Source organism: Mustela erminea, chromosome 1, assembly GCF_009829155.1.
Source record: "Mustela erminea isolate mMusErm1 chromosome 1, mMusErm1.Pri, whole genome shotgun sequence".
Taxonomy (NCBI): Eukaryota; Metazoa; Chordata; class Mammalia; order Carnivora; family Mustelidae; genus Mustela; species Mustela erminea.
The window spans coordinates 96,658,554-96,683,680 of NC_045614.1; the positions used below are offsets into that span (position 1 = coordinate 96,658,554).

General features: G+C 44.1%; 1 protein-coding gene across 1 annotated transcript; it reads right to left on the reverse strand.

Annotated features, from left to right (window-relative positions):
* Positions 1-1,206: 1,206 nt before the first annotated feature.
* RBP2 (retinol binding protein 2) lies at positions 1,207-24,384 on the reverse strand. The gene is made up of 4 exons (XM_032361322.1): positions 24,231-24,384; positions 11,133-11,311; positions 3,047-3,148; positions 1,207-1,489 (listed from the first exon to the last, which is right to left on the reverse strand). The coding sequence occupies exons 1-4, from the start codon at positions 24,301-24,303 to the stop codon at positions 1,439-1,441; spliced, it is 405 nt and encodes a 134-aa protein (XP_032217213.1). The 5' UTR covers positions 24,304-24,384; the 3' UTR covers positions 1,207-1,438.
* Positions 24,385-25,127: the final 743 nt, after the last annotated feature.

Genomic DNA, 25,127 nt, shown 5'->3' on the forward strand with positions numbered 1-25,127 from the left:
GCCAGAACACAGCATGGCTGTTGGGGAGAACAGCTTGCCAAGAGGCCCAGGGCATGGCTGCCTAGTCACCAGGGCTTAGGCCAAGGTTGGCCCTGGTCCACATGGCCAGAATACAGCTTTACTCTCTGTCCTCAGTTTCATTTAGGATGCTCAGGATCAATGAATGATCTGTTCATTCAAGTCACACTGGAGTGGGCCAACACCACACGCTACCTTTCTGGGAATAAGCCTGCTTTTCAAAGGTAATGCTCGCCTAATGGTGGGATTCTAGGGCCTGCTACAGAGGGCGGGGGAAGGAAAGGGCTTTGACCTGTAGGGCCTTCCCAGAACCCCATGAATGATCCACCATAAATATGTCTCTGACGACCACTCTGCTCTCCCAGGTGCACTATTCCATTTGTGTATCCAGCAGGAAAACACAATTCTGTTCAGAGTAACAAACCTAATGTTCTGGAAGCACCAGGAGGCCTCAGAGTTACTGACCCATCACTACTTAGCATCCACCCATCTGGACCCCTGGGCTTTAGAGGGAGTAACTTTACATAATGACCAGAGCTAGCAGGGACCTTGCTCCTGCCATGGGTCAGGCCAAGCTCCAAGCATTCCGTATGTACTGACTGGCTTACCCTCACAGCGACCCCGTGGAAGAGAGGCTATTTTTGTCTTTTCCATGTTATAGAAGAGAAAAACAAGGATAGAGGGGCCAAATGATGCGCCCATGGCTACCCAGCTAAGTGGAGCAGCGAGACTGGAACTCAGGCTTCCTGTCAGAGCTTGGGAGTCCTCTGCAGGGGTGTCACTCTGCCCAGTGCTGAAGGGGAGAGGGCTGTGCTGGACCGAGTGCAGCTGGTCCTGCAGACCTGCAGAGACCTTTACAAGTGACTCTTCCCAAGCTGCTGAAGACAAAGCACGAACTAGAAGCCATATGTGTCTTAAAATAAACTCTGGAGAAATATCTGTGTTATCCAAAGGAATGAATTTCAAAGGGCAATCGTTAAGAATGAGAAGGGGATGCTAAATTTGCCAGACAATGTTTCCAGGTAAAGTAATCCCCCAAACAAGCAAATTAACAAAAAACAAACAAAAATAAACAAAAAGATAAACAACAACTACAACAACAAATCTTCCCAGAGAACCACCATCCAAGCCATCACCACTTTGCTTATAGATAAAACTGACAGTTCTAGAAATAAAAGAAGATAGGTATAAAGGGCTTCAAAGTATGGGAGTGATTTTTGTTTTTTTCATTTAATGCTAGGTTTCAAAGAAGGAAGGATATGTCTGTCAAAGGTTACACATTCATTCTATTTAAATCCCCTCCAGATTTCTTAATGGGCTCTGTCAAGAGCGGGAAGGTCCCCAAGGCTGCTTCCCAAAGCCTATAGAGAACGCTTGGTGGGGAGTGTGGAGCCCAGACTCAGCGACCCCACTGTGGCCATTACTTCTTCTTGAACACTTGATGGCATACCTGGTCACCGCAGGTCAGCTCCTGCAAGGTCAGAAAGTGGGTGAGTGACTCACAGGCCAGGCCTCCCTGTGCCCCACGGCAACTCTTGGTGTCTGTGAGTTGGGGTGGGGGTGGGGAAGCTGGAGTACAGAGGACACTTAGTTGTTCTGGGCAAAGTGCATCTCATAGACCCCATCAGCTGGCATGCCCTGCAGGTAGCAGTAATTTGATTTTGACACTTGAATTGAGCTTGAACAACTATAAAAATGAAAAATGCAAAGAAATTACCCTCTTGGGCGGGATTTTTCCTACTCCCGTGATTAAAGCAACATCTCCTAATTTATAAAAGGCAGTGAAGCTGTGAAAAAGGAAAGGATCTAGTGGGGAGAAGTGTTTGGAAGGCAAGAGTCCGGGAATACATAGGCTGGTGGACTGTCACTCTGTGCTTTCTGGGCATTCTGGCCTCTGGTCACTAGAATGTTGGTTGGTGGCATCCCAGGTAAGGACAGGATGACAGGGTGTGGGCTGCAAAAGGGCTTCCCCTGGGCCTGCCTTTGCAGAGAAGATGCAGCTTTTGATCCAGATGGAGGGAGCCCCCAGGCCTTACCTGCACCTCATGACTCCTTGAGGGAGGAGAGAAAAATAGGAGTGTGGGGATGGCTGCAAAATCATTACAGCTGACAATGAATCCATTGTCTTAGCCACAGGGACCACTGGGGATTGTACTACAATTAAAAAAATCCATCATCCAAACCAGAGCAGGTAGGGAAAACCGTCAATGGAAAACATGGTGAATGCTTTCCATTTATCACCAGTTGACAATGCCTCCGAAATAAAGATCTCAGGTGAGGCCAGTCTGGTTCTGAAGGGCACAACGGTGACCTGAATACTGACACTGGGGCCAAGTGCTTGCCTGACTCCAGAGGTGAAGTCATGACTGACTGAATGAGTGACTTAACGCATGAAGGAGTGAAAGATTCCTCACTGTTGGGATGCTGGGCACATAAATGGCCTTGAAGATTGAAGACTGAAAAATGTAGCTATCTAGACACATATAATTTATTTCAGGAGATCAGCCATTGTTCCTACTGCTCTGTTCTAATACCAAGTTAACTTAAAATATTTCAGGATTAGGTGGATACACCTGCTGATGAGAGGCCAATGCCTGTGGTCTGTGAGATGGTTCCCAAGCCCACCTGCCCCTATCCATCCTGCTCCCGCCTCTCTTCTTCCTGGCTCTTATAATGGTGAGGAGGCCTGGAGCTACCCTCCTTTGGGCCATCTTCATTCTGGGCCTCACATTTCTCTTTAGCTGGTCTTTCATAGGTTGTGTGCATTTCTCCTTGGACCTCGGCTTCCTAACTCAGCAGTTTGAACCCTCATTTTAATTGCAGTCGTTCACAGAGACAGCCATATAGATTTCTTCCTGGAGTCCCCTGAGCCAGGTGGGAATGGCTTTCTGACAATATGACCACACGTGTGTGGCTGAAGCTCAGGGGAGGAGTGCAGGGCCATTTTTCTTGTCAGAGCACCTGGGGAGGTGAACCTGCAGTTTGTGGAAGCACCAGGGAAGGGACCCGGGCAGACCCTGGGACTTACCAGGTGCAGCTTATCCCCTTCAACCCACTGCCTCCAGCCACGGTTCTCCTTCTCCCCCTTCTGCACGCACACAAGGACATCACCTTCCCAGGTGACCAGCGTCTGCAATGACAGTTTCCCAGGCAAATCAGATGGATGGTCCTGATGGGGACGGAGCAAACCTAAGCCGGCAGCTGTGGTTCCTATGGCCATTGCCGGGTTCCTGCTTGTCCACAGGGTGGAGCCTTCAGCCTCTGCCAAGCCGAGATCTGCCAGACTCTCCACATATACCCTCCATTCCCACCAAACCAGCTCATTGTGGCTGCTCCTGTTCTCTTTTAAAGAATTCTAGGGGTGCCTGGGTGGCTCAGTCAGTTAGGCATCTGTTCTTGATTTAGGCTCAGATCATGATCTCAGGGGGTCATGGGCTCAAACCCGGCTTCTGGCTTTTTGCTGAGCAGGGAATCTGCTTGAGGTCCTCTCTCTTCCTCTCCCTCAGCCCCTGCCCTTGCTCATGCCCTCTCTCTCTCAAATAAGTAAATAAATCTTTAAAAAAGAGAATTCTACTCTCCCATTTTACCATATGGTGAAGATAATATTCCAAATCAATGGGGGAAAAGACGACACATTTGACTATAAATGATGTAAAATTTCTCAAAGGGCAAAATAGCATAATGTCAACAGATGAAGAACAAACTGGGAAAAATAATTGTAACGCATATCAAAGACCTGATTTTCTTATATATAAAAGGCTCCTATAAATTAATAAGAGAAAGATCATTAACCTAATAGGAAATTTTAAAAAGGACACAGCCAACAGCTTACAAGAGAGGAAAAAAAAAAACAACCTAAAACCCAGCAGATGGCTTTTAAACCTAAGAAAAGATATTCAACCCTACTCATAATAGGAGGAATGCAAATTAAGGCTGTTTTTGAGATACAATTCATCATACGGTCAGAGATCAAAGAGTCTGATAACACACTGAGCTAGAGGAAGTGTGGAGAAGCAGGCATCTCCATTAATGGCTGGTGGGTATATAAATTGGTATGAATCCTTTTGCGGGGCAATTTTATATTACCTCTTGAAATATAACATTGTTATATCTCTTTGACCTAGAAATTCTGCGTCTGGGAATTTTCCCTACAGGAAACACATGGTGAGGACTGCCTATTGTGGGACAATCATATAGGCAGAGAAGCCACCTGACTAGCAGGGGACCACAACAGATGGTTCCAGGGCCATTCTCATTATCCAGAAGCAGAAGGGTGGCCCTTCTCCCAATCCTGGACTTCCTGCGGGCAGAATGCAGACTGGCTAGTAGCACAGGCAGGTGGGGGGGCAGCAGAAGGCAGAGTTCATGCTGGATGGCCAGACTGAGCTGACCAGCAAGTTAAAGAACCCCAGGAGGCTCAAACTCCTGTGCACAGATCATACTTACAGATTATATCCCCCAACTCCTCTGGCTTCTCTTTCTCCTTCTATTCCTCCTAGCACCGCCCTCTGGACCATTTGTACTACCCCTCGGTGGTTCTCCAGGGCCACCCACCTCTGAGCCCAGATGAGGACCGCACATGCGCCTCCTGAAGGATGATGTCATTCCTATCCAGACAGTGTTTTTTTTTTGTCAGTCCTGTCCTTTCTCGGGGATGACCCTGATGCCAGCTGGTTTTCTTCCAAGTACGTGTAAACTGTGTTATGCCTTTGTGAACAATATTATGTTAAGGATCAAATGTTTGCTTTCTTTTTTATCTTGTAAACCTAGCTGGTGACGAACTGACCAGTGCTTCTTTATACACTGTCCTTGCACATTTGGATCTATATTTTGGGACAAATTTGTTTCCTACGGATTGATAAATCTACCTCCATCTAAAATAATATTTGATCTTGACCATATGATATATTTTATGTACAATTTTATCCCTCCTCATTTTACTCCTCAACACATTGCAGTGTTGTTTGTTACGACAAAGGACTAGAAGCCTCATAAATTCCATCAGTGGGTGGCTGGTTTAAGTCTGTGTGGTTCAACCATGCCATGCAGCCCTTGAAAGAAGAAGGCGGTTCTATACCTATGGAGGAGACCGGTCTCCATAGTGTATAATGAAGTTAAAAAAGCTAGGAGGATGGCCATGTGCATAAGACAAGGTGGGGGGAATATGTACGCATGCCTATGTTTGCATATGTTCTCTTGCAAGGAACTAAAAGAGCCCTTAATGGTGATTTTCTTTGCAGAAAGAACTGAGAGGCAGGGGGCCAGTTTGGGAAGGAAATTTCAGTTTTTACTGCATGTATTAATATTTCCTAAATTTACTTAACAATAAAATTCTACACGTAGGTCTCCTCCTTCTTTGGAGCCATCTGAAGCCTCACATCTTTGAATGTCTTGAGGAAGCTTAAATTCACAGGTTGCTTTCCTTGCTCCTCTGGGAGGAAGATGTTGTTTGGAATATTCCAGAATCCCCTCCCAAATAGATGAGAAAGAAATATTCATTTGTCATTGCCCATTATTGGTGTTGGGACTCAGTTCCCTCCCAAAAGTATGAGAAAGGATGACATCTTATTTGGGCAAAAACTGTGTCTTCTAAGCCTCCCTCCCCCAGCCCACATTGCCTTGCACATCCTAATACATATTGACTGAACTAGCGTCTATTTCTCCCATTAGACAATAAGCTCCGTGAAAGAAGAGGCCATGTTGGTTGTTTATTTCTGCAACCCCAGTCTCAGCAGAGAAGGTGCTTGGTGAGCAATGTTGAATGACTCTGTGACTGAGTTATTTTGTTGAAATGGAATCTTGAAGTAAATCCACATGGGAGAATAAATGAGCCTATGTATTCTTCATTGATGATGATTCTTGACAATGACTCAGCCAGCCAGCCTCCTTGCCTTGATTTCTATGGTCCCACTGGAATGCACACATGACCATCAATATGGACACTGGATGGTAACTGTCCATCTACTTGTCTGCTTCCTCATGAGACTGCGAGATCTTTCATGGCAGATCTCTAATTCATTACTTTACCCATAGCTCCTGACCCAGGTCTCTCATGTAGTAGGGGGTTGGCAAATTTGTAGAAGGAACAAAAAAGAAAAATGTTGGTGCACAAGGACCTGTCCTAATATTTTCTTTTAATAAATCTCACTAGGCAGCAAGATTAAAAGTTATTCTGACCCTGAGTAAATTGGTTATTAGTGAATGATGGTAATACATAACAATATTACAGCCTTACTCCTACATAAAACAGACAGTAAGAAGAGAGAATGGTTAAATGTACTAAAATACCACAATTCAATTTCAGTTGGTGTCCTTCATCCTTGTGTCAGAGGAGGTTTTGAAAAAGGCTCAATTGACTTGAAAGATCTTGAGATTGAGGGGATGGAGATAAGTGAGAAAAACCATTGCTTCTGAGTCAGAGGATAAAGAAGACACACTGAACAGAATTAAAGAAGGAATCTGGGCCCACACTGCCATTTCCCTCTCTCAGTGTCCAAAATTAACAGTTAAAAATAGCCTTGTAAAGGAAATTAGATAAAGTACTGTCTTAATGTTAAATTTACAGAAGTGGATCACTACACTGTGATTACATGACAGAATATCCTAATTCATAGAAAACACTGAATTACTTAGAGATAACACATCAGATTGTTCAGGAAAAAAATATGTATACAATAGCAAGAGAGCATGTACGAAAGATAGAGCAAATGGGGCAAAATGTTGACAGTAGGTAGCTCTCGGCAAAGAGTATACAGATGTTCTTTGCTATTTTCATGCAACTTTTCTGTAAATTTGAATCAGTCCTTTGAGAGTCTTTTTTTTAAGGAAAATAATAGTTCTTTAAATTAAGCACATTGAAGGGCACCATGAACATGTTTAAACCTTCCCAGAACACTTGTCCTTGCACAAGAGTGATTTTTTTTAAGATTTATTTATTTATTTATTTATTTATTTATTTATTTATTTATTTGACAGAGAGAGATCACAAGTAGGCAGAGAGGGAGGCAGAGAGAGAGAGAGAGAGAGAGAGAGGAGGAAGCAGGCTCCCTCCTGAGCAGAGAGCCCGACTCGGGACTTGATCCCAGAACCCTGAGATCATGACCAGAGCCGAAGGCAGCGGCTTAACTCACTGAGCCACCCAGGCGCCCCACAAGAGAGATTTTTGGCAGCACCCATCCCTTCCAGCAATTCCAGGTGGGGGCCTCCTGGAGAAGGTTGTAGCTCCTGGGCTCTCATGGACACCACAGTGGCATTATTTGTTTTAACTACCATCGTGTGCCTGCTTTCCCCTGCCCTGATTGTTTGCCCCAATTACTTATTGTTTCTAATTGAGATATAATTCACATACGATAAAATTTACCTTCTTAAAGTACAATTCAGTGATTTCTAGTATATTCACCAAGTTGTAAAACTCACGACTGTCTAAATCCAGAACATTTTCATTGCCTCCCAAAGAAACCCTGCACCGATCAGCAGTCTACTCCCCATTCTTTCTGCCCCGGGAACCACTTTTTGTCTCTAGGGTTTTGCCTAGTAATTTTTAAAAGATTTTATTTATTTATTTGAGAGAGAAAAAGATAGCAACAGAGATAGCGAGAGAGAGCACAAGCTGCGGGAGCAGAAGCTGGGAGGAGAGGGAAAACTCAGGTCTCGATCTCGATCCCAGCACCTGGCATCATGACCGGAGCCAAAGGCAGACACTTAACTGACTAAGCCACCCAGGGTCCCCTAGGGATTTGCCTACTCTGAGTGTGTCATATAAGTCCTACAATATGTGGCCTTTGTGTCTGACTGCTCCATTTCCCAAGGTCATGCAGTGTGTATCAGTGTTCCATTCCTTTCTATGCCTGCATGCTATTCTAGCACATGAAGATCTGTTACTTCTTCTTAATTTTATTCTGGGTAGCTTGTGTACTTTTTGAAAAGGGCTTTAAATCCTCTTAGAAACAAACCAGGGTAAGTGAAGAATATATCATACCCGCAAGAAGGAGGAAGGGGGGATCCCTGGGTCCTTCAAAGTGTTGACCCCATGATTAACATGGTGTCACCACCCCTGCTGTGGGATGGCATAGATCTGGGCACTTTAGGGCCCTACTCTGCCTCTGCTACAACCCAACCCTACACCCACACACATGTCTCCTCCAAATGGCCGAATGGAGAGGTTCTCAGAGGGGATCGTGAGGGTGACAGAGACGTTGAGAAGTAACAGCCTGGAGAGTAAGAGCATGAGCACTACAGCAGCACACGCGCGCACACACACACACACACACACACACGCATGTGCATGTACACACATACAGACTCACACGTGCTCGTGTGTGCACATGCACACAACACACAGCTTGTGTGCCCTCAGCTGTGCCACCACATGCGGCCACAGACATTAATCAGAGAGAGATACTCACCTGCTCCCTATCATCCTTTTCCAGCTGAGGGTTCCAGTCAGATTACAACAAGTAGGGAGTCCTGAGGACATTTGCTTTGGTTGTGATTCTCATGGGAACACCCTTTTGCTGGAGACGGGCAAATTCTGTCCTGGGGGCTTCTCGGGCCCCACCAGTCTCCTGTGTGTGTGTGTGTGTGTGTGTGTGCATGTCTGTCTGTGTGTGTTTGTGTGTGTGTGCATGTGTGTATAAGCCCCAACTTTTTGTTGTGGGTCAGGCAGAGATAAGAAGTGCGAAGTGAGATTCTCTTTCTCTCTGCAGGACTCCGAACTGACTCTGGGGAGAGGACAGGGCTCCAGCGTATGGAACAGAAGGCAAAGAGACATGAGAGTAGGTGTTGAGAGGTAGAATCCTCTAACGGTCAGGACTGAAAGGATGTAACTTATTTTAGGAAGAGAGAGTTCTCTGCTATCAAAGGTGATGAAAGAAGTCAGAGAGAACAGGCCTGCTTTTCCACAGCCCACATCCAGAATGGAAAGATGAAGGAAAATGAATCATTGTGAACAGATGAGGTTAGAACAGCAGAGTGATGCAAAAATCCAGAGACAGATTTCCCATTCATTTTGGTGTCTGAGGGACTGGCCTTCCAGCCACACAGTTTAGAGAAGACTTGTCGATCCATCAACCCTTCAGGGAGGGGATTCTACAAGGCGCTGTTCCAGAGCCTGGAAGCTTCAGCTTTTATGCCAAGATTGCTCTGATGGAAGCATTTCTAAAGTGCTTTTCATTTCCCACTTTTCTTAGCAAGGAGCACTAAATATAATTCAAACTTGATGTGATGGCTGGGATTATCAGTGCTGCAGGACAACTTGATGGAGAAATAAAATGTGTCCTGCTCTCTTGGCTTTGCAGTGATCACCAGAGAATGATGACAGCTTTTCTCCCCACTGCAGAAGAGCAGCCAGAGCTCCCTTGCTTTGAGGGAGATTTGAGACCTCTGACTTTGGATTAGCTCCTGAAAGCACCAGAGAAGAGAGGGAATCTGGAGTGAGTGGGGCTCATGGTGAAAAGGAATGGGAAAGGTGGAGGATTCTGTTTCCTTATGGCACTCTGAGGGGCTGGCCCACTGCTCGGCTAAGGACACAGATACCTGCAGATAGGATATGCAGCACTGCCCTCCCTCATTTTGGGAGCCAGGACAGAGGTCCTGGTGGCTGCACTGGCATGGAGAGAGCGGGTACTGTAAGTATGCAAGCTACCATGGACTTTGTATATGTTTCTACACAGTTGGATAAACTGCATGGGCCTGGACAGTGAGCAGTCAGTGGCAACCATGTTAAATGACAAACCAGAAGTCTTCCCAAGTTTCCTGGACTGCGTAATCCACCAGATTCTTACATGATGCTAAGACTGAAATTGGGGTGGGCAGCACCTGGGTGGCTCAGTCAGTTAAGCACCTGCCTTTGGCTCGGGTCGTGGTCTGGGGGTTCTGGGATTCAGCCCCGTGTTGGGCTCCTGCTCAGCAGGGAATCTGCTTCTCCCTCGCCCTCTGACCCTCCCCCATTCTTGCTGGTGTTCTCTCTCTCTCTCTCTTTCTTTCACACGCACTCTCAAATAAATAAATAAAGTCTTAAAAAAAAAAAAGATTAGGATGCGGGAATCCTTAACTATGACTGAGATTACTTTTCTTGGCATTCCTGTTTGTGGGGACTGACCAAGGGATAATCGGATTTAGATAACCAAAGATAGGTACACTGAGTGTGACTGAGGGCACTGCAGTGATTGGACACTGGATTATGATACTACATGGTGACACAAAAGGCGAGGGGGACCTGCTGTTACCCTGCCTCCCCTGCCCCCTGACCCCAACCCCACTTCTTCCTGCTGCTGTCATTCTGCCTTATTTACAAACAGCTCCTCTGGGGAGGGTCTGCTTCTCCTGCAGAGTCCAGTTCCTAGGCCTTGAGATAACCCCCCACATGTGTACTCAGAGTTGTCTGCTTACTTTCAGGGTCCTCCCTATAATATCCGAGCAGTTCAAGTGGCTGGAAATCTGGGCTTTTGATGAATGGAGGATTTCCTCAATTATGATGTGAGTTAAGGTGGTGCTGGAACAGAAGCCATCAGTGTGCTAGAGTTTTCGCTAAGTGACTAGCACTGGGAAAACCTTGACCTCTTTACTGACTTTTTCTGATTAGCATTGTATTTTTCTTAAAAAAAAAAAAAAAAACAAATAAACAAGTTAAATTAGTTGGGACCAACCACAATTGAGGTATTTCATATAAAAAGTGTGAGTTCTCAACATCTCTTGGAAAGAAAAAAGCAACATATTAACATGAGGTCCCCGTGCTCTAAGGCAAGGCCTGGCTGGTGCTGAGTGGGGCTGCCCCTGGGATGAAGAGCTGTGCTACCCAGCTCTCGAAATCACTGTCACTCCCTATGATATTGGCCTTGCCCACCAAGCCCACGTTGGCATAGGAGCTGGCCTCCTACCCAAGGTCCTGGAAAGGTCGGCAGTCTTCTGTCTCTCCTTCACTTATAAGCTTAGTGTAGAAACTGGCTTGTTTCTTCCTGCTGAGCTTCCAATGCTTGTTTATTGCCAGCATCAAGTCACTCTGGTCCCCTCTCCTGATCCCTCTCTGGTTGTTTCTGTCATATTTTCATTGTGAAGCCAGATGGCTGGCTTCTGGACAGAGTACATGAGTTGAAATGGCCAGGCTAGGTCCTCACCTTAACCGTCCGGTTGTCCAGGCCCTTCGTGCACTCCTCAAACTCCACTCCAACAGTGAAATTCAGCTCATAGTTGCGGAATGTGCTGTTGGTTTTTGTCTTGAAGTTATCGCCGTCTTGTTCAATGATCTTTGTCTGAGTCAGACGTACTGCGATCTTGCGGGTGGCAAAATCAATATCTGTTGGCAAAGGGAGTTGTGGAGGTTATGATGTGCTCAGCCAGACTCATTCATTTCTTTAACAAGGCCAAACATTCAGGACCAGAGACACAGACCATGGGCAGCCACGTTTCTTTGCTCAAATGGGAAACAAGAGTTGTATTACACAAAGCCAGTTTGCGCAACTCAGTCAATTGTCTGGAAATGTCTGGTCTCTCAGTGCCTCCTCGGGAATCCTGATGGGAGGGGGAGGTAGCAGGCAGGGCTCGCCCTGAGCTGCAACTCTCAGTAGGTGTGTGCATTCAAACACACATGCACACACACGCACACACTCACACACACAAACCCCTCCCCAGAGAAGTTCCATTCTATTTGACATATTGGATTTCCTCCTAAGAGTATGCTGAATAAAAGATTTCATGGTTTAAAAGAAAAAAGACCACTTTAAAATAACCATCTAGACCATGGGTAATCCATGACCTCTAAGGACATGAACTCTAAGGACACATGCGCACTTCAATTTTTAAAGCAGATTGGGGGTATACTTAGCTGGGTTGTTCTGCCTCAGTCATGGGCCCCCAGGACAACTTTAAGCATATTCCACACACTTAATAAATACTTGTGGAGAGATTTCTTTGTTGCTTTTAAGGAAAATATGAATGATTGTTCATATTTATATTATTGGGGAAAATTTAAAACAAACCAAAGCAGAAAGGAGAGTACAAGGAACTCCACACAACCTTTACCCAGTTCGACCATTATCAGATTTTGCCACATTTACTCCATTTAGATCTTTACTTTGTCTTGATTTTTTCCCACCAAATTCTATAGAAGATTTTTTTTAATCCACAGCTTAACTAAGATACAAGTAACAAATAACATTGCATCACTTTAAGTGGTATGATGTAATGATTTGATACACATATATGTTGCAAAATGTTGACCAACAATAAGGCAGTTCTTTTTTAAAGTTTAGCATGCATCAGAATTTCCAAGAGAATTCATGCAAAGAGATCCCTGGGCCTTGGTCCATACATTCTAACTCTGTAGGTCTTAGAGCAAGACATGAGTTTGCATTTCTAATAAACTCCAAGGTGATGTTCATATTATTGGTCATTGATCACACTTTGAGCAGTATTGCTATGACAGATTGAAAATTGATACATCAGTAGTATCTGTTTTCACATATATTTTTGATTGAGACTAATGGCAATGGATGTTTGAAGATTAAGCTCACTAGAGAGCCCTTTAACTATTTTTTATCTTTAACTGTATCTTCATTTTAAAAATCAGGAGGAAGTATTAGGAAGTATTTTAGTATTTAGTATTAGGAAGTATTTTAAAGGAAAATGTACTCATTTCTCAGAGACTATTAGTATGCAAAAGGGAGTGTGCTTTTCAGTGGGTGCTTCATTTACTAAGCTTTGAATTTTATAGTATGGAGCTAGGTATGGAGCCAAATTTCTCTCTAACTTCTGGTTGTGTATAAAATGTCACCCAAGCCAAAAAGTCACTGTCCTGTGGAATAGGTTTTTAAAACAGAGGATAATTCTGGAACTTGCCACAAACATCATTAAGCTCTTAGTATCTAGCTAAAATCATATTGGATCCCCTTTATGTCTGTGAATTCTCCAGATATTTTTGGATGCCAATCTAAATCTTTAACTTTTTTTTTTTTTTCAGAAATTCCACTTGGAAGTTTTTAAAAATACTGACATTGGTTCTATCATAACCCAAAGATAATAATGACCTCAAGAGTAAGAACAATTCAGATTAATTGAGTGTTCTTTCTCTGAGAATCTCAGCTCCATCTCTATGGTAGGGGTACTAAAACGTCACACTGTGTGCTTTCTGTCAGGGGATAGATACTATTGTGCCCATGAGGAAGACCAGGGGTTACCATCAACAGTTTAGGAAGCTCCTGGCAATATGGAGAATTGACACCTCTACTGGCCTACCCCCACCCTTTCTGCTGCCTTTCCATTGTAGCCAAGCATCACTTCCCTCATCTTCTCTTCCATTACTTTCTGACTCATCTTCTGGATCTCTTTAGTTACTATCACTCTTCTCCTCCTAAAGGACCAAGAAGAGACTGAAGTTGGATGTTTGGACATCAGTGTGGACCAGTAGTTTGGCCACAGCTGGGAAGCCACAATAGTATCATATCTGCATAGGGAAGTGCTCTGGATTGGCGTTTGGACCTGAAATTGTATAGTCAGGCTTTATCATAATGGGAATAATTTCAATAATTTCAACATCAGGCAGCCCAGAAGGTAAAAGAATTACATACCCATTTCCTAAGTTGAAAAGAAAAACAAGTTCAAGTTGTCATGAGCTAGTGCATGAATGCTAGTGTCTTGCTGAAATATCATTCATGACTATTGGTTGAGAACCTGTCATGCCTAAGAATTCACCAATGGGTCCCATCAGGATCCTGTGGGAAGATATAAAAACTACAGATTTCTGGGTCTTACCCCAGACCTAGAATCTCTGTGTGGTTTTAGATCTTGGATTTCTTCATAAGGGGCTGTTTGGAGAGATTTCTATGGTTTAAGAAATTTGAAAGCCATGACTTAAGCACCTACTCCTCAAGCCATAGGTGATGACATGGAGGCCCAGAGAGGTTAAGTGACTTGTCTAAGCATGCATAGCTGAAAAAGCAATCACAAGGTTTGATAATTGGGTGGATATGTGTGGAGAGATCAGGTTGGGAGGAGAAAACATGAGTTTTTAGTTTGGGAGTCAAGGTGCGATCGAGGAAAGTCAAAAAGAGAATTAATCTTATGGGTAACATTGGAACTGAATTTTAGGTCAGATGACCTGGAGGTTACTCTGTGTGGAGCCTCGGTAATATTTGGAGTGGTAATTAAGACGCCTTGGAACCAAAGAGCAATGATGCCCCCAGGGTGGAACCACCCTTGAGAAAGTTCACCCAACAAACCCATTAGGTAAGCATTATATTATCTCCATTTTACCAATGAGGAAACTGGCTCAGAGAAGCTGTGGCACTATTCCTGGGTTGTATAGCGAGGAAGCGGTAAAGGTGGAATTTGAACTCAGAATGATTAATCTCCAGGGCCAGCATAGTGCTCCACAAGCTCTGGGCTGGCCCATCTTGTCAGAAGGTCAGACCACCCAAGTCTGTGCACTTTCTGTGGCTGCTCAAATACCAGTAACTCCTGAGTGACACTTCTTTACAATTCCCCTGGAGCTGCAGGGACTTCTAGATCCAGCTGGAGGACACCTCCCTCTTTGGGGAAGTATATGTTTCCCTACACTCTAATGTACCATCTTCACCAAATGTTGTTGTTTTCTGGGCTTAGGGTTCCCTATGAAATCTGAGCTGAATCAGTCACACTCTAACTCCTGGTCTTTTTCTGATAACTCATTTAGCTTCTGCTTTGTGGCTTAAGGAATTGTACCTGGGGACATGCAAGACACAGAGCCTGCAATGAGGCCACAGGACGTGGAATTAGATAAAAGCTCTCTCTGATGCCCTTTGTGATTTGAACATTCTAGGCTACCATTCATAGGTACCCCACTGCATTTGCCATGGTGCTCAGCTTCATAGGTCATCAGGTGGTCCAAAAAATGTGGCTCATGATCAACTGTTTGGAAAGTGAGGAGGTAAAACCAAGAGAAGCTGGTTTCTACACTGAGGAACTTCAATCTAAGAAAGATGTTTTGCAGCCCCTAAAGTGGGGATGCAGGATATGGACTTTCCCAGTCTTATGTGGCTGTAGTTCCACCCTGTGGTGGAACATCCCACCCAGCTGGTCTGGTGTTCCATAGAACATGGTACAGAAAGGGCTGACAAAACCCTCCGGCTTTCTCTCAGTCACCTGGGCCCTGCAATTATGGAACTATATCCTGTTTGATTTTCTCCATTCAGTGCAACTTCTGGCCTGTTTGGAAGGGAAAAGACTAAACAGGACTAAGTGGTCAAGTATTTCTGTCTTAGAAATTAATCTTTCTTTAAGATTGCTAAAAGTTGTCCATATTTTGTCAGTATAAACACATGCTTGTGGCAGGCAGAGGGCTAGCATGTCACAGTCCAACTCCTGTTTCTCTCCTGCTGCCCCAGAAACACAGTCTAGTGAGTCAGGTGACACCTGTGTGTCCAGCTTCAGTCCCATGGCTGGACCCTTGAGTCCAGATCTACAAACAGGAGAGAGCAGTGGTCATAAGTGGAGCTATTATGAACTACATCAGGTTGCTTTGAGGATTAAATTTGATGTGTTTGTGAAGAGTTCTGCCCAGTGTCTGGTGGCTTGTGGTAATGGCCCCATAAATGGTAGCTGCTGCCATCATTGTAATCATCTTTATGATGCTCTTTGATCTCACAGGGTGCTGTGCTCCATATCCTTTGCATTTTCCCAGGTATGCCCTGTGTGTTTGCCCCCTAAGTCCCTGAAGCTCTCCTCCTAGCTCTGCAAATCTCATAAGACCCAGTCCCAGTCCTGCTCTTGGCCGCTTCTACTCTTTCCCTTCCTCCTTTCTCACCTGGTCTTCGGACCACACAGCTTTACCCCCCAGGAGAAACAGCCTGATAGTCCCCTCTGGTTTTTTTTTTTTATGGGGGTGATTTTTCTTCCCTCAAAAATCTTACCTCTATGAGGATAGAACAATGCTGTCTTCTTGCTCTTTGTCCCCAGGGTTGGGCACAGAGTAGGTGCTCAAGAAACACACCCAGATTGTTTAATAATCACCATAGTTTAGGACAGTGGTTCTCACAGTGAGGTCTTTGGGCCAGCAGCATCACAGCACCTGGGAACCTCTTAGAAATGTAAATTCTGTATTCTTGGCTGCCTTTTCTTCTCATTTAGTACTCTGAATGTCTTGCCAGCCCTTTTTGGCTTGCCAGGTCTCTGTGGATAGCTGTGATGTTATTCTGATATTCCTCCCTCCATAAGTAAGAAATCTCTTATCCCAGCTGCTCTCAGGGTAGCTTCCTTGGCCCTAAGATTTGCAAGTTTCACTAGTATATGTCAGGGTATTGGTCTATTTTTATTAATTTTAGGAGGGGTCCTCCCTGCCTCTTGGACACAAATGCTATTTCCTTTCCCAGATTAGGGAAGTTCTTAGCTATGATTTGTTCAAATATACCTTCTAGTCTTCTCTCTCTCTCTCTCTCTCTCCACCCCCTCAGGAATTCCAATAATTCTAACATTGGAATATTTCATGGTGTCATTGATCTCTCTAAGTCTATTCTCATGGGCTTCTAGCTGTCTATCCCTATCCTCCTCAGCTTCCTTTCTTTCCATCAGCTTATCTTCTAGATCACTAATTTGTTCTTCTGCCTCATTTAGTCTAGGTGTTAGAGCATCTAGTTTAGATTGCATCTCATCCATAGCATTTTTAAGTTCAGCTTGATTAGATCTCGTTTCTGCCCTTAGATATTCTATATTGTTGCTAATGCTTTTTTCAGGCCTACCTATTGACTTCATAATTACTACCCTGAAGTCTCTCTCTCACATCTTGCTTATATCCATGTCCATTAGTTCTGCTGCAGAGGACATTGTCTCTGGTTCTTTCCTTTGTTGGGAGTTCCTTCTAGTCATTATGTTGAGAAATGGTTGAGGGAATGTACAGAGTCCAAAATATCAATCACGGCCCAAGCAAAATGTACCTACAAAAAAATCTGAAGTGGTCAAAAGCTACGACAGATATGCCATCAAAGCCAAGATGATCCAAAAGAATAAAAAAGAAAGAAAAAAGAAAAGGGAAAAATAAGAGGGAGGGGTAGGGACAGATTATAATCTATCAGAGTGGACAAAGCTAGGTGATCTGCCTGTTCCTGCTTGATTTTTGGTCTCTGTGTTAGAAGACGTTATATCTCAAAATTGCAAAGAAATCAGAACTTACATATATCACGATAAAAATAAATAGAGTGAAAAATGGGCTAGTATGGGGAATAAATCTATAAAACATATATGTGAAAAAGAAAATAAAAGTTAAGAAGTGACTTAAAAACATAGGTTGGGAAATGAATAAAGATGTGGTTCATACATACAATATTTTATACTATAGGAATATTACTCAGCCATCAGAAAGGATGAATACCTGCCATTTGCATCGACATGGATAGAACTGGAGAGGATTATGCTAACTGAAATAAGTCAAGCAGAGAAAGACAATTATCATATGCTTTCACTCACATGTGGAATATAAGGAATAATGCAGAGGACCACAGGGGAAGGGAGGGAAAACTGAACGAGAAGAAATGAGAGAGGGAGACAAACCATGAAAGACTCTGGACTCTGGGAAACAAACTGAGGGTTACAAAAGGGAGGGAGTTGGGGAGTTGGAATAACTCGGTGATGAGTGTAAGGAGGACATGTGTGGTGATAAGCACTGAATGTTATACATAACTAATGAATTGCTGAACACTACATCAAAAACTAATGATGTACTATATGTTGGCTAATTGAACATAAAAGAAAGTTAAAAATAGAGCTACCCTAAAAAATAAATATGGGAAAGATAAAATAAGATGAAATCAGAGAGGGGGACAAACCATAAGAGACTCTTAGTCATAGGAAACAAACTGAGGGTTGCTGGAAGGGAAGTGGGTGGAAGGAAAGAGGGCTGGGGTAACTGGGCGATGGGCATTAGGAGGGCAAGTAAAATGAAACAATGAAAGGAAAACAAAAAAAGTGTAAATTCTGGGGTTTACCCTAGACCTGGGAGTTGGGCGCTGCTTGTTTTAACAGGACTTTCAAGTGATTCTGTACATGCTAAAGTTAAGAACCATTGGTATAGAAGAGGGAGGGTTAGGTCCAGGTATAAATTCTGCCCCAGATTTCCCAGCTATGTGTGTCTCTCTGTCTCAAATAAATAAAATCTTTTTTTAAAAATGGGGAAAGAATGCTCATTTCACAATGTTATTTATTGAAGGATTCAGTTAAAATGATGGTAGAATGCTTTACAAAGTACCAATGAGCTTGTGGGTATCCTGAGCACATTGGCCACCACCCCTTGGCCTTTTCTGTTTAGGTGAAACAGCGGCCAGATTGGCTTTCAGTCCAGAGTAAAATATTTGATTCATATTTATGCATCTGTAAGGGTTCTGGACTCCGAAGGAACAGTCAGGATGGTGGCTGATCTACTTCCTCACTAGCGGAGCCCTGGCATTTTATCCAGCCTGGCCAAACATTTCTCTGCATGGATCAGCTTCCTTGCTGCAATTTGGCTAGTGGGTAGAAACAACTTTATCTCCCACTCATGAGGTCCATGCTGTTTTAAACCATGATGCCAGAACAGTAGTTAGGAGATGAGAAAGAAAACCACAGGCCAGTATTAACCAGGTGAAACAAAGAGGAGTGCTCCAGGCAAAACAACTAAGGGAGAACTGGGGATTACAGAAAAATTTAGGATGGCAGCACTCCTCAAAGAGGTTGTGGAAGACAAGGCTCAGAGAATTTAAGTGGTGGGTTCAGAGTTACCCATGGGACAGAGTTCCTGACAGATTGCCCACAAATAAATTCTGTTATCACTCACAACTAAGGCTCCCCTAACAAAAATTATCGCTTGTTCCTGGTTGCCTAGAAAGGTAGATCACAGCTAAAAATACCTATTGCCGAGAGTACTGGTTTATCCTGGTCACACCAGCCCCTGTCAATCTTTCTGACCAGTGCTGGGGGAATCTTATTAGAGGCTCTATGCAAATGGAATCAAGTATTGCTGCTTCTCTGGATTGAAAAATGGCTCAGCATCTTGGCCACCCTTTAGCATTTGCACAGGCTAGTTAATCATGTCACCCCTGCTCCACCCCAGGGAAGGGAGCCAAGTGTTCTGTTGGTGGATTCGTGATATTTCTAATCAAAAGGAAAGGTTTAACTGCAGCAGTAGAATACACACACACACACACAGATTACAAAAACACTTCCTCTTTGTACTTTGTAGAGAAAATTATTTTCCTGATATGGTATTTTAACACCAGGGTTATCAAGTATGTTTTATCTGCTTTTCTGGATTAAAGGTATCTTCGAGTCTGATTTATAGCCAGGTGAAATGAATTTCTATCTCAGAGGAAAAGGTCCAAAGGCAAGCTATTTCTGAATAATATATGTGGCGTGTAGCTACTGCAGAAGAAAACAACAACACCGAAGTGACTTTATTAAAGCATACTTTCCATAACTGCATTTTGAACAATGTAAGTCATAAAGTTGAAATATGAGTATACTACTTACCATTACAATGCTTTGTAATATGCTTGTGAAAAAAGCTAAAGTGGCAGGCTAAAAGGGCAGGCACTCTTTGTAAATTAAAGAGAGAGACGCACACATATTCATCATGTGAAATCTGAGACCCATTTCAGCCGTTTCAGCCGTGGCTTTGATGGGCTTCAAACCTGGACTCCTTAATTCTCATATCATCAGCACTCTTAGGCAACTGTGAGAAGCAGAGTGCAAGAGCAATTTTTTCCATGTCTTTTCCTCTGGATAACACATTTAGAGAGAAATTGGACTGGCCCCTGCCTGCCTCCTCCAGTCTCTCATGGGCATCTCCAAATATGTTTAAAACCTTTCCTAGACAATGGAGGTAGCCTGGAGACCCTGGGGTGCCTCGCTGCTCCCTCTGCATTATTCCACCCCCACCCCACTCATACTCTAGTACTCACTATTGGGATGGAAGCAGGGGGAGATGCGGCCAATACAAGGGAGGAGAGAAGGGGCTCTCTCTCTCTCTCTCTCTCTCTCTCTCTTTCAGAAAAGCCTAGGAAAGGGCTGAACTGATCTTCACTGGGGGCTTTTCTACTGCGGCATTCCCAGCACTTTCAAAAGTTTAAAAGTACAATCAGGGAATCCTGGGTGGCTCAGTCCATTAAGCGTCTGCCTTTGGCTCAGCTCATGATCCTAGGATCCTGGGATTAAGTCCCCATCAGGCTCCCTGCTCAGCAGGGATCCTGCTTCTCCCTCTGCCTGCCACTCCCCTTGCTTGTGCTCTCTTTCTCTGTCTCTGACAAATAAATAAATAAAATCTTTTTAAGAAAATTAATAAAAGTCCAACCAGATACCATGTAGTTCAAGTAAAGACTATGGCAATGTATATAACTTCTTTGAACTCTAAGCACTAGCAGAAATCCAAATTTTGTGAAACGAACTTCTTTGGTCATCGGATATTTTTTCTTTCTCTCTCTCTCCCTCTCCCTCATTTGGTAATTAATTTCCACCCTGGGACCTTGAGTGACCCTTTGAGTTTGAGAAACTTTGAGTTTCTAAGGGTGCTATCTACCATCCCAACAAACCTTGCTCAGAATGAAGTTCCTTCTCCCCTACCCCATGCTTAGTACCTGCACCTAGAACAGTGCTGTGGAAAGAACTGGGGTGGTAGAAGCAGGCAGACTGGTTTCCTGGCTGAGTAACATCATTGTCCAGCCACAGGTGACCCTGGGGAGGTCCTTTTACTTCTCTGGGCTCAGATTCCTCATCCTGTGAAATGGAAAACATTTCTTCCATCTTAATCCCTATCATCTGAGCTATAGATTTGTATCAACATGCCAATTTTAATAATTTACCTGAATTTGTAACAGGCATCTGAAATCCAAATATGCAAAACAGAAGTCTTAGTGAATTTTGCCCCACTCAGCACCACTCTCCAAACTCACTCCTCCCCATGTCTTCTCTATTTCAGCCTATGGGATCACCATCTTCCCAGTTGTTCAGCTGTAAGCCTGGGCCATCTTCATTTCTTCCATACCCTCTGGTTTCATATTCTTCCGCAAACCCTGTTGGCTTTATCTCCAAAGTATATGTTTAACCTGTCCTCTCTTCTCCAGGCCCCTGGGCACTAGTAGCCCAAGCCACCATCACTTCTTGCCTGAACAACACAGCTGCCTCCTAGGATGGGCCTCCCTGCTTCTAGTCTTGCCTTCCAATGATTCATTCTCTACATTATAGCCATAATGATCCTTAAAGAATATAAATAAGATAGATTGTCTTCCATCACAAGGGCTTACCTTCCCCCTGTTTACCACTTCCCAACACACCAGCCTTTGTGTTTCTTGAACACACCCAGAACTTTTGCATTTGCTGACTCCTGTACCTGTGACACAACTTCTCAACATTCAAGCCTTAGCTCACTTGTCACCTCCTCAGACAGCCTCCTCTGACCACCCAAAGCTCTTCACTCAAGAAGTCCTTTTTACTTTCTTTAAAGCTCTTGCCACTACCTTAAACTATACACTTTCCCTCACTGCTGCTAGCATATGTACTTTAGGAGACAAGAAACTTGTCACGTCATTGACCACAATGTTGCCAGTGCCTAGAACAGTTCTTGGCATGTCACAGGTGCTCAATGCATTTGTTGAATCTGAATAAATTAAGTAAAATAATGTATATACATTTCTGATAAGATGCTTACCATGGCTTGATAATGCCTATCATGGCATGTGCTCCCCTCGGAAGCTGGACCGTGGCTCCTAAACAATCAGGACAGGATTTGGAATATTATGGGTATTCAGGAAACCTTTCCTGGCAGAAACCATTCAGAGGAAGAGCTGCCTGACTTCAGCCTCTAAGCCTGCATCCTTTCTGGTAGAATTTTCCAGAGACCCACTAGGACTTTTTGCAGTGGCCTCTGCTCTTTTAAATCTGTGTATGTTTATTTAAATGAAAAGATGTTCTTCATAGAAGATGGCCCCCCTCACCTTCTTTTCCAAGAGAAGAATTGGATTTTTCCTAATAGTTACAATTTGTGAACCAAAGAATTCTTAAATGTCTAAACTGAACATTAACTGAGCATTTTTAAGACACACACATTCCATTATATGTCCACATCTTCGCTGATTAAAGTTACATGATGGTGTTTCATTTTCTAGGCTCCTTCCCTGCCTGGTCCCTGCCCAGTCACCAAATCTAGTCTATTTCCCACTCCAGACTTTACCTTGCCCACCTTCTTGGCACTGTTCTCACCGTCTTCCCAGGGCCATCACAACAACCTCTTTACTACTCTGAGAGTCCCTGCAGATCTATTCACCCCTGGCTGTCAGAGTGAGCATTGGTGACTTCTCTCTCCTCTGCAGACACTTCCTCTCCTTGTATGATGAAGTCCATACGCGGTGGCATGCCACCTTCAAGATCTGATCTGTCACATTTCTGATGCTCTTTTATCTCCTCCTTGCACTTCACCTCTGGCAATACAACTTGTTCTATTCTCTCTGCCCAACACCATGTTCTCACCGGCCTGGCCTTCACACATGCCTGCACAGTCATACCTGACTCCATTTCCAAACCCCACCCAGCACTTAGGAAGCCTTGAATGACCTGCATACAGTAGCTCCCTCCACCACATCACACATACATCTGCTTCCTGTTGCTCTACTATTATGGACCCAAGGGATGGAATCACCCACTCTCCCATGAGTGACAGACTGCATTTACTTAAATGGCTGCAGCAATAGTTCTCATCCTACCTGCTTTTCATACCATGTGACTTTGACATTCTTCTTACTGAAAGATGGTGGTCTCTGTATCATTCCCTCGAATGTCAGTGGGCTCATGACTCCTTCAACCCAATAGAATACAGAATGCTGTATGATTTCTGAGGCTGGGTCATAAAAGACTATTCAGCTTCTGCCTCCTCTCTCTTTGGACACAGCAAGCAAGCTGTGAGGAAAACCAGGCCAGAAAATTACTATCTGGCAGATGAAGAAACTGGTTCTGGAAGGTTAAAAAGTTGATCAAGGTTAGAGAGCAAGCCTTAACTGGGCTGGCCCCTCTGATTTGGTTTCCTTACCTGCATGATCTTGCTCAGAATTATACTTCTGAGATAAGGTCCAGACCATCTGCCCATTTATAGAATCAGTTTTCCATTCTATTGTCCACTCAGGGTACTAAACTCAGCACAGCAGAACTGGGGCTCTGGTAAGAGGATTTGTGCCTTCCCTCTCATCCCCCAAGGATTTGTGGTAAAATTCAGATAGCCAGCAGGAAAAAGAAAGAAAGCAATTCTGTGTTGGAAACATGCCTAGAGTACATGAAGAAAGTTCCAATCTCTATAATTTGTGTAATATGTCCCAGCTCTCCTCATTCACGGTAGAAATGTTCATCAAGCTAGAAGTTAATTTGCACAGGAAATTCCACAATTCCTATTGTTGATGAGACTTCTCATCATCTTATCCAAATTATTAAGGCTCTCACCCCACAGGCAGCCCCAGCAGTGGGGAGGTTCCAACCAGGAGCTCCTTATGTGGAGAGCTCTAAAGGTGGAAAAATGATGAAGAGGTTGTTGCAAGATGAAATAAGCACAGGAAGCCAAAGCTCCTTGCCCAGTGCCTGGCCCATGGCATCTGCTCCACACATCAGCTCCTCCCACAGTTTTCATGTGATTTCTGTTAGCCCCATGATAGATCCTGCAAGAGAGTCGACTCAGGACACATACTGATCAAGCCCTTGGCCTGGAGTCCAGTTCAAAAGTCAGGTAAAGCAGTGAGTTGTTTGATCTGTTGACAAAAGCCACTCCTAGCCTTCTGTGGGTCTGATATTCTCTGGCTGAGAAATTTTTTTAGACACTCCTTGTCTGCTTCCCCACCACAAGCCTGATGCAAGAGCAATGCAGGGGCCATTCATGGATAATATCTGGTCCAACTGGTGATCTAAGAGACGGTGGTCAAAAGCAAAAGAGCTACTGTGTTATCCTGTCAAGTTTGGTTTTATTCCATGTGTGTATGTGTGTGTGTGTGTGTGTGTACCCTCTATTCACATGTCTTTTCTCTGTGCCAGGTAATATGCTATGGACATTTCAGACATCATCTCATTTCTATTATTCCCCACTTACAGATGTAAATTCAGAGAATTTGTATGCTACTATATAGCTAGCAAATAAAGAGCGAGGTTTGCACACAGATCTGTTGATCTCCATGGTGGCACTGTCCAGATGGCTGGACCATAGTTCTCCCAAAATTCCCCTCCTCCCCCACCACTGGTCTCTCCCTTACCTAGGGCCTTCATGTATCCTTCAAAATTGTCATTACTCTCCATCTCCCAGGTTCCATTCTGGTCCCTTGTCATGGTGATAGCCTCTGGTTCAGTGTGAGTGAGTGCTGAATGTCAAGGAGCAGACTGCAGGGAGAACCTGTTGATATGAGCTACTTTTATGGTGTAGTAGACCAGGTTTATGGCTTTGAGATAACAGGATCAAAGGTTATAAGCACAGCCCAAAAAAGCTTTCCTTTCCTTGGCAAAGTTCAACAGAACTATGAGCAACCCACATTCAGAAAGTCCAACGTGGCCAGCATGGGTGTCCCAGTGACCTCTTCCACATGCAGGGCTCCAGAGCAGCTCTTTTTTGGCTGGCTGGGTTCCCACAGAACCCCTGGCCCCATGCTGAACACTCTTTCTTGTCCTTAAGGAAAACAAATACTCTGTGCCCACTCAATACTGGGCAGAGCCCAATCTACTAAAAGCAAGCCAGATCTGAAGGAGGCCAGATGGGAGGCATAAGGGAAGTGGGACTCTACTTTAAGACCCCAGGAACAAGCTGAGGATTGCCTTGACCAAAGTGGGGGACATAGCTGGCATTTGGACAAAGACTCTTGGTTCAGGCTGTTCCCCAAATTAGCTGTCCAGTGAGTCAGAAAATGAGTTGGTTTCTTGCTCTGATGCATAATTCTGAGAGATGAGGCCCAAGCAGGGGCCACTACACTCTGAAGCACAGAAGTGTGAGCTAAGATGGATAAACCATGAGTCCCCCAAAGTAGGCCAATTTTGATTATGGCACTTTGGAGTTCTAAAATATGTAATCATATGCTGTGAAATCTAAGCAATGGTTCTGTCTCTGTGTGGTTTGGGGGGAGTAAAGCAGCACATCTATATTTTAGTAAATATACCAGGAT

Bases quoted from the DNA above. Each gene is read 5' to 3' on its own strand.
- RBP2 (XM_032361322.1), bottom strand. From the start codon at position 24,303: ATGACAAGGGACCAGAATGGAACCTGGGAGATGGAGAGTAATGACAAT. The intron at 11,312-24,230 runs GTAAGGGAGAGA...CTTTGCCAACAG, and splicing joins AGGATACATGAAGGCCCTAG to ATATTGATTTTGCCACCCGC. The intron at 1,490-3,046 runs GTAAGTCCCAGG...CTGACCTTGCAG, and splicing joins AAGGGGATAAGCTGCACCTG to GAGCTGACCTGCGGTGACCA.